Below are 13,013 nucleotides of genomic sequence, written 5' to 3' on the forward strand. Positions count from 1 at the left end.
CGTTTGTGTTCAACACGTCTACACTGCCGGCGTCATGACCCGCTCCTCCTACCTCCTCCTGTGCAGGGTGAGCGAAGGAGTGCATCCTAACCCAAAAGCCTTTCTCCCCTACGCACACAGGACGGTGCTGAAGCTGACAGCCAGTGACGATGCAACAAATCAAAAGATGCTGACTCACACCACCGCCGAAGTCCCAAAACAAAACGCGGTAAAGAAACCCTGAAATTATTCCCTGAGCAGGAAGTGTTACGGATCAAAGCTGCCCAACTTTCCCTGAATCCCAAAGAGCAGAAAAGAAAAGCTGCACAAACACTCGGAGACGAGAGGAGACGAACGGGTGGAGGAGGTGAAAGTGGAGAAAGAAGAGAAGCAGATGGTGGCGGATCAGTGATGGAGTGATATATGAGTGAAAGACAGGAAGTAACGGACGACAGGAGGAGCCAAGTGTGCGTCTGTGTGTGTGTGTGTGTGTGTGTCTGTGTGTGTGAAGTGAATCCATTTGCTGAGCTTATAAAGAGGCCACTGTGCTCCCTCCATCCTTTCCTCCTCGCTTCAACTCCTTCCTCCCTCTGTCCTTCCGTCTCCCAAACATTTCTGGTTTCCGCCTCAGCTGTGTGTGTGTGTGTGTGTGTGTGTGTGTGTGTGTGTGTGTGTGTGTGTGTGTGTGTGTGTGTGTGTGTGTGTGTGGCACTGCATGCAGCCTCTCTGCTGACGTGCATTCTCAATTGGACTCATGTAACATGCTGGCGGTCCTGCCCGGGCATCTGCCTTGGCAGCGATACACACTCTCCTTTAAACCCACAGCTGGCTCAGGCAGCAGCTGGGGGAGTGGCCATGACTGTGTGTGTGTGTGTGTGTGTGTGTGTGTGTGTGTGTGTGTGAGACTCACTGTGGCCGTCATGTTGTTGCTCTTCTCCATGATAGCAGCAGAGTATTTGTTGGAAGGCATGGCGGTGGCGCTGGATTCCCGTGTCTGTGCTGACTCCTTCTCAAACCTGCAGGACAAAAACGTGAGACAGTTTCCGTCAGCGTCACGTCTGCTCGGAATAACGCTCTTCTTCCTCGGGTCCTCGGGCAGCTGGACTTACAGCTGGAGTTCACTGAGACTTTACCAGAGGAGTTAGGGGTGGAGCAAGTCACCTACTGATCGTGAGGTTGGAGGTTTGATCCCCAGTCTGCGCTACTACGTGTGAATGTTAGATAGAAAAAAGCGTTTGTGTGAAACACATGGTTTTCAGCTTCAACCAGTTAAACCGCCTCTGAGGCGAGCTATTTTAGCCCCTCCCCCTGTCGCAGGTAGTGCTGGGCTGCACAGGTGTGGGTCTATCTTTAGTTTTAATCCATCAGAGAGAGATCACACCTCCAGCGATCGAGTTAATTAAACGATCTCCTCACTCTTATTTTGAAATTCCATTCTGAAATACAACAAGCTCAAGTCTTCCCTCCAGGCCGAACCGGTCACCGGTTACCTCGTCGTCGTTCGGAGAGGATCTCAAACTCTTCGTCAGGTGGAGATACGTCCAGGTTCTGATAGGCTGAGAGAGACACGAAAACTAGCGGCTGCCTGACGGTGTAGGCGGAGTGCCTCGGCCTCTCTGGAGAGGCAGCCGACAGACTCGACAGGACGACCTAATCACTGCTTTAGGTTAAAGACAGACAATAAGAAAGGATGTTTAACATAAAGCTGCGACCTACACGCCCATTCCACATCCTGGGCCTCTGCAGAGAGGATGCGCAGCTGAACAATCAACAATCGCCGCTGTGGCCTCGGATGAAATTCCTCGGATACTCCAGACTTCCTTCCTAACGCTGAAGTGCTGCTTTAATGACACAGCTGATGATGATCGTCAGTTTCACTCAGAGTTTGTTCGGAAGCGGAGCTCGAAATGTTCACGGCCGCGCTTCAGAGTGCGTTCGACGCAAACGGCGTGAAGAAGAAGGAGAAGTGCGTCGATGGGGCATTACTGCGGCTGAGCATGACGACAGAGGCAGAGCACAAACACGAATCTGTGAGAACAATCAGGAGGAAAGAAGAGCAAATAAAGTCACAGTGAGAACGGATCAAAGCATCGAAGGAAACAAACGACCGAACAGCACACGGAAGCTGGATGAGGGAGCAAAGGAAAGACAGAAGGAAGGAAAGAAGGAAGAAATGGATGAAACAGAAAATAATAGAAGCCAAAGTAAAGACGTGACACGATCGGACGCTCCCCGACCTGCCTGCGGGTTTTTTCTCCCTCTCCATTTCTGGGGTTGTTTATGGAAGTTGCTCCGGAAGTCAGGTGCTGAAGGGCATCTGAAGCTGTTTCCAGCTGTTTGCAATCATCAGAGCTGTTTAACAGCGGAGTCAGGTGACGGTCAGCGCTAGAATATTTCGCCAAGCCCGATAGTTGTGACGTGAGAGCGGACAGACTGACTGCTTGCCTGCTGTAGGATTTCACGAGCGCGGGTCATTGCTGGGAACATCGCAGGACGTCGTAGCACCACAGGACAAACGCAGAGGAGAGCGGGCCTTTGTGATTGCTGCGCACAAACTTGGAACAGCCTGGTCATCGTCTCTCCAACACTCGACATTTTTGAAACACGTCGGAAACACATTTTTACTCTTTAGCTTTGAATTGTGACTGAGTTTCATTCTCTGTGTGTTTGTTCTACTTTTTACTGCATGCAGCACTTTAATCAATCTGTGTTGTTTTTAAATGTGCTTATAAATAAATTGATTGATTGCATATTTGCATTGACTATTGGACTAATTTATCACTGCAAATAAAAGCACTGCCTGTTCTCCAAGAGTTCACACCTCGCTGCTCTGTGGGACTGATCTGACCCAAAAAAGCCTGAAAAAAGCAAACACACAAACCTATCAGTGTGTGTGTGTGTGTGTGTGTGTGTGTGTGTGTGTGTGTGTGTTAGGCACACACCATATGACTCTGCATTCTCCTGAGCCTCATGCTGGTCAACCTAAATACTCATTTTATTGTGTGTGTGTGTGTTTACACCACAGACGTGTGTGTAGGTTAGGATTTCAGCGAGGTTAAAGGTCAGTCTCTGGGTACTGAACGGTCGCAGGATGATTAAGGTGATCTTCTCTTTCTGCTCAGTTCCAGCTCGTCTCTTTTTGGACTACAGCAGCTTTGCATGATTCACAACTCAAAATAATCCTTCTTTAGGTGACACTGGACTTTGCTGCACAAAAGGATGGGCGCGCAATGGTAAAGCGGAAACTGCATCCAGGACACAAACAAATGCATTATGCTTCAGCTCTGCACAGAATACATCCTAAAGGCTAAGCTAGCCAGACAGCATGCTAACGCTAAGCTAGCCACGAATGTAGCGTGAAAGCTGACCCCAGCTGTGAGAGTCGGGCTGTGTTTGTACCTGTCCGTGTTTTTAAAGTAGAATCATCATGGCGACTGCTTTAATGTCTCGTTGTGCCGTCGAATTTGTGTTCATACCTACATACTAAGATGCCGTCATTAGCACGTGTCGCTGTGTGTCACCTGTTAAATGGTGATTATGTGTTTCAGGTCGTTTAACTTCCGGCGAGTAGTGCAACAAACTGATTTCTCCTGAGTGTAATTAAGTAATGTACCGCATCACTTTGAAGAAAACGCCCCAACGCCAAGGGGAAACACCTCCAGCACACACAAACATTTGATCCACAGTAGTGCTGGGCGATATGGAAAAATATTTATCACGATGTGAATTATTTTATATCACGATAACGATATATATCACGATATACCACAATGTTTCCACTTATTCTCTGAAAAGTGTGACAGATGTCATTGCTCACTTTTCTCCAACTTTATTTTGAAGGTTTAAAGGAACTGTCACAAATGAGAAACGTGCATTTTAGTGCAGCAATATAAACGCATCAAAGGAAAACAGCTGTGGCCTTCTTTATTTTCAAAATCATACATTTAAAATGAACTTTTTAAAGTGCACAACAGTTTCAAGGTTTTCTGCCCAAAATATTTGTTTTACTAACATGCATATCATATATGCTAGTAAAACTAATGTGTGTATGTATAATAGTACTACGTGCACGTATATACGCACATAATGTACTTTATGCACGGTAAATACGTAGCGATGGCAGACTCATACCTTGGGCTAACATGACTCCAGTGTGGTCATGTGGGAAGTCCGCAGTCTGTCAACAGCGAGCGCGGCGTCTTCGTTAATGAAACGGATGGTTACGCTCATGCAGGGCTGCGTATCTCTGCTCGTCCACAGGTCAGCAGCCAAGGCTTAATGCACGACACTGCAAACATCCTGCTCTACTTTGGCCGCCATGCTTCGTATAAGCGAGGCAACTCGACTTTACTGAAGTGCTTACGACCGGGCATAACGTACCTCGGATCAAGGACTTTGACGAGGTCACGAAAGCCGTCCTTCTCAACTACATAAACAGGGCCATGCCTTTACAAATGCAACGCGAGACGGCGCCTGTGATTTGTTTATGCCGCTGGGACGTTTTCTCATACGGGCCTCGTGTGAAAGGCTGCTGCATCTTCAGCTGGTATAGTTTTTCTTTCCCAACTTGCTCCCGTCGTTCCACAGCTTGGTTTAGCTCGGATTCTCTGGATTCTTCTTCGTGGGCCTTCTGTAGGTGATACAAGAGATTTGTTGTGTTGCCATCGGGCGCGGGAATAGTTTTATAGCATAGCTTACAAATGGGCGTCTTCTGCTCCGTGTTGGTGCTGTTGAACCCAACAAGTAACCAAATCACAGACGTACCCCGTTTTGGTAAAAGTGCTTCTTCTTGGGCTGCCGTCTCTGCCTGGTGCATGTCCGGACATGAAGCACGTAAAGCAGCACCATGTCGCAAAACCACAAGACGGCGTTTCTTCATTTTTTTTAATACTTTATTTTCTCTTGCATAAAGTTAGAGAATGCATAGTGACAAGACAACACTAATACATTTGCCACAGGCTATTTGATGATATATTTTATGTAATAGTTTATAAAATTAGGTTAGAAACGATAGAAGACAAATGGCACGATAGACACTTTTCTGTCGTCCACACGGTAGATATATGTGGTCATGTCGCCCAGCACTAATCCACAACATGCAGATTATGGAATCAAAATCACTCAATTCGTATAAATTCCCATCTCTACTCAGCAGACTTGTAATCGCTTCACAACAGCGAATGAAAGAGCGTTAAATGAGGTGAAGTTTCCTCATGTTGCAATAAACTGTGTGCACACTGGGGTCAAACTGAGTGTAGGAGCTACACAAACGCACATGCATCCTCTGTGCTGTGTGCACATTCGGGATCGTGCACTCTCACATGCTTTGAACCATAAAACAACCACCTGCATGACTCTGCCAGGTGCTTCCTGCACACTCAAACACATCAACTGTTTTCCATCACGAGGAGACTGGATCCACCAATGACTGTCGCTAAAATTCAGTGGCTGAAAATAAACAGGGGGGCGGTAGGCGAGGAAATCCACCGGCATGCCGCCATCGTGGAAGCTCTGAATTCAAGTGTTGGAGAGTGGATCAACAATCAGTCGATGCAAACAAGGACCCGCCTTTCAGGGCTGCGCTCAGGGGTCAAGGGTCATTTAAGTTTTTTTAGTTTGTTTTCTCGTTAACCAAGTGAGGTGACAGGTAGGATCTACAGCCCTGCTGCTCTGCTGAAAGCCCAACGTTCCTGTCAGCTGCACTGAAGCTTTCTTAGTTTCCTGTTCGAGTTTCCCGTCTCGGTGGACGGACACATCCTGTTAGTTTGGTCTGGAACGAAAGCACGAGCTAACTCAGTTTGTGGCCGCTCGAGCCTCACGCCTGCATGCACACCTGCAGACAAAAGATCCAAACAGGCCCTAAAAGCCTGTCTCTAAACTTCAGATCCAATGGTTTTATGCTAGAATCAGCTTTATCCCCAGGAGGAAGGAGGAAACCACAATGTGACTGTTGGGATAGATTTGTGGCCCCACAACGTGAGTAATTACGCCCACACACACAAACACACACACACTTATATGGCTGGCAGGCAGCAGGAAGTCCTGGGTGAGGAACTCCCCCTCCGGAGAGGTGAAAGAGTTCAGACACTAAACAGCGCACTGCTCCGAGTCCCCACGCTTTCAACCTTTCACCCACTGTGAAACCCAACAGGTGCCTGAAGAAAACGAGGTCTGACGAGAGGGTGAAATGGTCGCGCTCGCTGTGAGGAGCAAACATGTTTGGAAAGAGTGAATCTGACGGGTGGAAGGCGGTGAGGGGGGTCAGCCAGCCGTCAGACCTGGATTAGTTTCTGCTGCTGATGTGTCCAATTAAGCTCATGAGAAGCAGGAGAAACACTCCACCTCATAGGTGTCGTTCTCTCATTTAACGATTTTAGTTTCTGGCCTCGGCTCTCTGCATCTTCACCTCATGCTGTGGCGCAAAGACCCAACAACAGTATATAGCACTGCTTATAGTAACAGCACTATAAGCCGTGCTCGGCGACGGCGCTCGGCATCACGGCCGTCATCAGCGGTGACGTACAGAATAACACTGTCTCCTGCTGCCTACACGACACCAGAACCGCACAGGGGGAGAATCTGTCACCACAAAGACTAAAGCTATGCAAATTTTACATGATGGAAACTCCCACAGAGAAACAGAACAAACGGCACAACTTCTCAGAGTTACTATGTTTCTACATCACACGGGAGACGACAGCGACGTGAGAAATGCACATGACTGAAACCCAAAGCTGCCATCGCCACAGAGGCCGGCAGCTGAAGCCAACAGGCTGGACGAGAACCTCAGACACGCTTCAACATTTTATTTATACAAATCACAACAACAGTCGCCTCAAGGCGCTTTAGGGTAGATCCTACAATAACACATACAGAGAAACCCAACAGTCATATGACCCCCTATGAGCAGCACTTTGGCGACAGTGGGAAGGAAAAAACCCCTTTTAATAGGAAGAAACCTCCGGGTCAGGCTCAGGGAGGGGCGGGGGGAGGAAGACAGGATAAAGACATGCTGTGGAAGAGAGACAGAGGTTATATTTGCCTGGATGGAGCTGGGACCACTTTCATCCACCAGGTTTCGCCCCCTGGTGGATGTTGAAGCAGGTGTAAGGCATCGTTCATGCTGTCTGTGGGAGAACAGACCACTCCTGGTTAACACTGGAGGCGGTAACGTTTCTGCACCTGCTGACCGATTCTCCGTCTAAAACTACACGTAACCACGGCTGCGTTAGCTCCCTTCCTGCTTCGCCCTCGCTGCATATCTTTAACGTTTTCCAGGCCGTGTGTTTGAGCTCCGAGAAACAGAAACAGAGGGAAGTGAGAAAGAATCCGAGGAGCTGAGGAAGGACGGAGGGCAGCGTGAGGGGCCCAGCGAAAGGGACAAGAGGGGGGGGCTTCACATCAAAGTTGTGTCTGGTGGCTGCAGATTAAGGAGCGCATTGCAAGAGGGGATTGTTCACTCCCAAAGAGTGTGTGTGTGTGTGTGTGTGTGTGTGTGTGTGTGTGTGTGTGTGTGTGTGTGTGTGTGTGTGTGGGAGGGGTCAGCTCCTCAGGGTCTCTCTCTAACTCTTTGGGGGCAGCATTCCTCATCTGTCATGTACTTTATGGCCCCTTCCAGCTCAGATGGAGCCTTTAGACTTCATACATTGTGTGCTTCGGCTCCTATTGTACAGAACGAAGGTATGCGGCTCCTCCAGCAGAGCCACGAAGAACACAAACTGCCACGAGCTCCCACTTTGAACTGTACACCAGGACTCCTCACAGAACTGCAGCTCTTCTGTCAGAACATCGAGCTACAAATAAACGGCTCGATGTTTAACATCAAAACCCCAGACTCTGAAAACGGAGCGCTCTGAGCCTCTGCTATCCACGCATGCACATGTTGATCATGCACGGCGCTCGACTGTGGACGAGCCAAAGCTTCAGTGCTTCTTGCTGCAGCAGCCACAGAGTGAAACCTGTGCTTTAACTTAGCTTAGATGCACCGAACACTTAGAGAAACTTCAACAAAACCAAGATTTCTAAGACTGAGCTTTCCAGAGCTTCAATCTCCAGATATCGCTCCTTATTGGATAAGAAAGCACCAATCCAACCTTTTCCGGCTCTGATGATCCTGGCTTTACATTTCTGCTGATACTGAGTGAGAGAAATGGTGGAAATATGGACCCTTTACATTATCAGCCCCAAGGGCACATTTATGTGATAAACACCTGTAAAGGTCACAGTGGACTTTTACTGTGGGCCTTTTCTGAAGGGAACGCCTCCTCTCATGAGAAAGACAATGTGCAGACATCGTCTGTACATCAGAGTCCTGCCTCAGGTGGAGAACACCATGCTACACGGGACTGTGGCGATCAGCAGACGCCGGACGCAGCGGCGAGGGTGATAAACACACACTGACCTCATTATTAGAGACTGGGTTCAGGGCGAACATCCGTCGCTGGAGCAGCAGACACGTGACAGGAAATGAGGAGGCGAGCTTCACAGTGACGGCGCCTTTGCTCTGCTGTCAGAGGTGAATGTTTCACGCTTGAGCTGCAGGACTGTTTATCTTTCTAGCACTGAGCTTCATGCAGCTGAAGCACCAAAACCTGCAGTTCCACGGGTGTCCAGCAGAGGCTGCGGCGAGTCACATGTTAAAACAGCAGAAATAAACATGTTTACAACCTGATACACAAACTGCTGGATTCTTTCCTCCTCTATAACACCTGCGCACATGTTTTTATAATTCACCTGGATTCAAGTTTGCATGGTTGGGGGCGTGGCTTCTCTCACCGACACGTGCAGGGTGACACAGGGAGCTGTAGCTGCTAGCTGTGCGCTAGCCTTCACCTCATTTAACTGGAGTCAATGAGCTGAACCTCTGGACTGTGTTTGTACTGTTGGAGCATTTTGATCAAAGTTTTTCCATGTTGGTGAAATTCTGGGATTTTATTTTAATATTGCTGACGAGCAGGAAAATTGAAAATAAATATTATTGTGCACAATTTGCAAAAAAACAGCATTAAAATAAATGATTTCCAACAGTGCAGTTTGAGTTCGGAGCGTCTCAGGAACTACACAGAGCGGCACAAAGTCACACAGGAAACCAGCTTTTAAGGCCCTGTAATGAAAAAACTACGTTTCCACGAAAAATGACGTCACTTTTGGTTTTTGCAGGTAATGTGCGATAGTTCGCGCTGACGTTTATTCCAACATAGGAAGTGCTATGAATAACTGATCGCATGTTTCTGGATTATAATGTTTTTGTTCTTGCCAGCGCTTTTTACCCGATTTTTGCAAGAAGCCATTTGTGGAAGGAAACTGTGACCGCGGACAAGCTGAACGCATGTTATGCAAGTACGACTCCTCTGGTTTCATAAGCAAAAAACCAAAAATGATTGCGCTAGGTTACGTCTTTGTAATTCTACTGGAATTTAAAAATAGTTACACAAATGGGAGCGTGCCCGCTCCGATGGGCTTCCTAAAACACTTAAATATCATTTCAGCATCATCTTACGACGGGACTCTCCTGAAGGTCTCGGGATATTTCGTGGCGGCTTCTGTGTCTGCCGATGCCGACTTCCGCACGCAGAGAAATCCACGTTTTTTATCATAAAAAATGTTATTAAAAGGAAAAGTAAATTCAAACGATTAGAGAATATTTTCTATTTGCTCTATAAAAACATGGAATTCTTTGGAGTTCCACAGAAAAATCTGGGTGGCCTGCATCTGTGTGACACTCCCGCCTGATCACCAAGCTAACCACGTCCTGTGCCTCCAAAACGCAGACGGCCTAAAATGTTCACAAACTGATGGTGACACCTTGGCAACCACGTCCATCTTTTGTATACAGTCTATGGTTTATGCTCACACTTCATTTGTTGAAAATAAAAGTCACCATGCCTCAGATGACACATCAAGTCTGTCTGCAGGTTTTCTGTCCCACTGCCAGATGTGCCAGATGTGCTTATGCAAATGTTGCTTGGCTGGGTTCTTGTACGACTCCAGCTCACACAAGGAAGTAAAAGGTTTATTTGTTTAAGGTGAGAGAGACTGAACAGCTCTCGTTTTCTGGCATTTATTAACAGATTAAATTTGCTGGATGTTTTTGGGGGAAATATTTGAGGAATTATTAACTGCATATTTATGAATGATCTGTAAACAAATGATGTGATATCCAGAATAAACCCTTTGCAGAGTGAGTCACTGTCTTATCATTTTTCTGACCACGCTGAGTCACAAAGAAGCTGCAGGTCAGAATTCCCCAGAACCTCAGTCTCAGTGTGAAACTCATTTTGAACTATGAGAACACTGATTTCAAACCACAGAGATCGCATTTATCAAATCTGCTTAAAATATAACAAATCGCTGCAGTTCTGTATGGAGCCGAGCTAAGGTGGCCTGCTCTTCTTCTTCTTCTCATTTCCAGTCATATTCCTCCTGTTCCATGATGGATCTTCATATTAAACACGGTTTCTAGTAATGAGCTCAGTGCATGCTGGGTAATCCCTGTGAGCCTGAAGCTCAGGCCACTCTCAACCTTCAGTTTCAGACACTTTTTCACCTTTAGGATGTGGATGATGTCATGGGAACCTCCTAATCTTGGTAATCTCAGGAACAGACGTCGTACCCAACCCACCACAAAAATTCTACAGCTGCCACCAAAGGCAGGCTGCAGTGTAAACGCTGTGTGCAGGTGTGAAACAGGTGGACACCTGTGGACACCACACCTGTGGACACTGCAGGCCTGACACCTGCTGCTGTCAGGCCTGCAGGTATCAGGCTGTGATGTGCCCCTCGCTCTTACAGTGGACAGAAACTATTTTTTGGAGAGGCGCAAATAATATGTGTGGCATCTTATTTGATGCAGAACACCTGATTGATAACTTTGTTGTTTGCAAAAGTTTTTAAAATGTACAAGTTTTATTTGCATTTCAAGTTATAAAAAGGATTAAATATGTTTGTTACAGTAACAATGTAACTTTTCCTTTGTCTGACAGCACAGTGTGTCAGTGCGAGAGAAACTGTAAATTAACTGAAAAGACTGACCCCAAATAAAGTGAGGCAAACAGTTTATGAAAACAGCTGGAGCCCAGAGCGTGAACGCAATACGTCGTGAAAAATTCGGTTTGACGGATTTCTGACGTTTTGTGTAAATTTAAGCATGAAACAGTTTGATTGTTCCTAATAAAATATTAACAGTGTGAGACTTTAGTTAGACTTGTGTTTGTAGCTGATCACGTTGGGCCACATGCTTATTTGTTGTGTTTGCCGTACAGTGCATCAAATCTAAATTCACGTTTTGTGTAACTGTAACGTTTGATTTTGTGGGCTGAAGCCAATCCGAACATTACAGAGTGTGTTTATATGAAACATGTGTGTACTTGCTGTATTTTAACCACATGAATGACACATTACAGGAAGCAGCATTGATTTCCACCTTTTTCTAGATCCGCCCCTGGTTTGGGACATTTTTAACACAGGTCCACCATGTTTGCTCCGTGCTGGTGTGTTTTTTGGAGCACGAGGGCTCCGTGCGCCCCCGCCGGTGACCCCCCCGCAGATTTCTCCCCTCAGCCGTTTCTCTTTAAAGTCTCCTCGCGTGCTCATATCAGTACTTTCACTTGTGTGCCGCACATGTGTTCATACTTGCCATGACAGCAGGACTGTCAGGCGCACAGAAGGTAAACTCACCGTGCGCGCGTTCACAGCGCACAAACCACCGAGAGAAGAAAAACCCGCTGACCTTCCGTCCCCGCGCACTCCGCTGTGCACTCACTGACCGGAACAGCCAGGCTGTTATTACACGTGTATTACGCGCTAACTAAAACTGTTTTAACGGAGTTACGTTCCGCCGCAGACACGGAGAAGCTCCTCGGAGAGCCTCAGATCGCGCTCTGCTCCCTCAGCTCCACATGTGCGCGCAGCTGTGCGCACATGTGGAGCTCAGAGCTGCAGCGAGGCGCACTCTGCCCGGCGACGTCGCATTCTTTCTCGTTCCTAACTCTCTCGGTAAGTCCTGGAGGGACGAACACCCCGCGCCCTCCCCGGGAAAATACTTACATAACCATGCACGCTTCTGCTTCTTGCACAGCGGGAACTTGGGAGGAAACACTCTGGTGCCGAGTCCGAGTCCGAACGAGGTTTTCACAGCCGCTGAAGTTGAGCGCAGATTGGAGTGTGAGCTCTAATCCTCAGGCAGCAGGAGGTGTTCACGATGTGGAAGCATGCGGCTGCGCATCAGCTCTCGCTCTCTCTCGCTCTCTCGCTCCCTCTCTCTCTTGGGCGGGGTGCAGGCGGAGGTGGAAGCTGATTGGTGGCTCGGAGTGATCAGGTCTTTCCCAGGTGAAATGGTTAACTCCCATTTTCTGTCCGCGAGGTAAAAGTGAGAGCAGGAACTATTATTGAGCCACAATAATTACTGACACGCTTCTCTCTCTCAGAGTGTGTTCTTAGTCAGCCTCGCTTTACCACATTGTCTGTGGCACTGAGTCAATCTTCAAGGAGTTTCATGGATTTTCTCTGTCATGATCTCAGCCTATCGCTCAAAGATTAAAAAACATCATCACTCTGTTTCCACCACAGCGCAGGCTTTACTGCCCCCTGACGGGACAAGACGAGCCAGATGTGCCATGAATTAGTGCTGGGCCTCACTGATTTCTAGAATCGATTCGATCCACGATTCGAATCAGCAGAGATGGGCAGTAACGTGTTACTGTAATTCGATTACTTTTTTCAAGTAACGAGTAAAGTAAGGGATTACTATTGCAAAAACGGTAATTAGATTACCGTTACTTTCCCGTAGGAACGCTGCGTTACTGCGTTACTAAAACCGTGATTTTTTTGCGAGAATGTCTCATGACAGTGACGTAAGCGAGTGCGAAGTTCGTGACAACAGCTGTGTGCAGATCAACAATGGATCATATATCGAGTGCGGGAGAGAGTATGAGCGTGCAGCGTTTAAAGCGTGGAAGTAATCACATTACTTTGAGTTTGATTCCATAAAAAGTGACAAAAACATTAGTGTCCGCTGTGCGTGGGAAGAAAACCCC

The 13,013-nt window shown here is 47.4% G+C and overlaps 1 protein-coding gene across 2 annotated transcripts in view; it reads right to left on the reverse strand.

Annotated features, from left to right (window-relative positions):
• Nucleotides 1-12,306, reverse strand: part of LOC309697834 (DNA (cytosine-5)-methyltransferase 3B-like) — a 40,272-nt gene extending 27,966 nt beyond the window's left edge. The window contains exons 1-2 of one of the 2 annotated variants that reach the window (XM_082520014.1): nucleotides 12,025-12,306; nucleotides 890-995 (exon numbers count right to left, since the gene is read on the reverse strand). In XM_082520014.1, the coding sequence (XP_082376140.1) occupies nucleotides 890-995; nucleotides 12,025-12,032 (114 nt within the window). In that variant the 5' untranslated portion in view covers nucleotides 12,033-12,306. The remainder of the gene's footprint in view (nucleotides 1-889; nucleotides 996-12,024) is intronic. The other variant, XM_082520013.1, reaches the window with a different exon arrangement.
• Between the last annotated feature and the right edge of the window lie 707 nt (nucleotides 12,307-13,013).

Source organism: Aulonocara stuartgranti, assembly GCF_965226115.1.
Source record: "Aulonocara stuartgranti genome assembly, chromosome: 20".
Classification (NCBI taxonomy): domain Eukaryota; kingdom Metazoa; phylum Chordata; class Actinopteri; order Cichliformes; family Cichlidae; genus Aulonocara; species Aulonocara stuartgranti.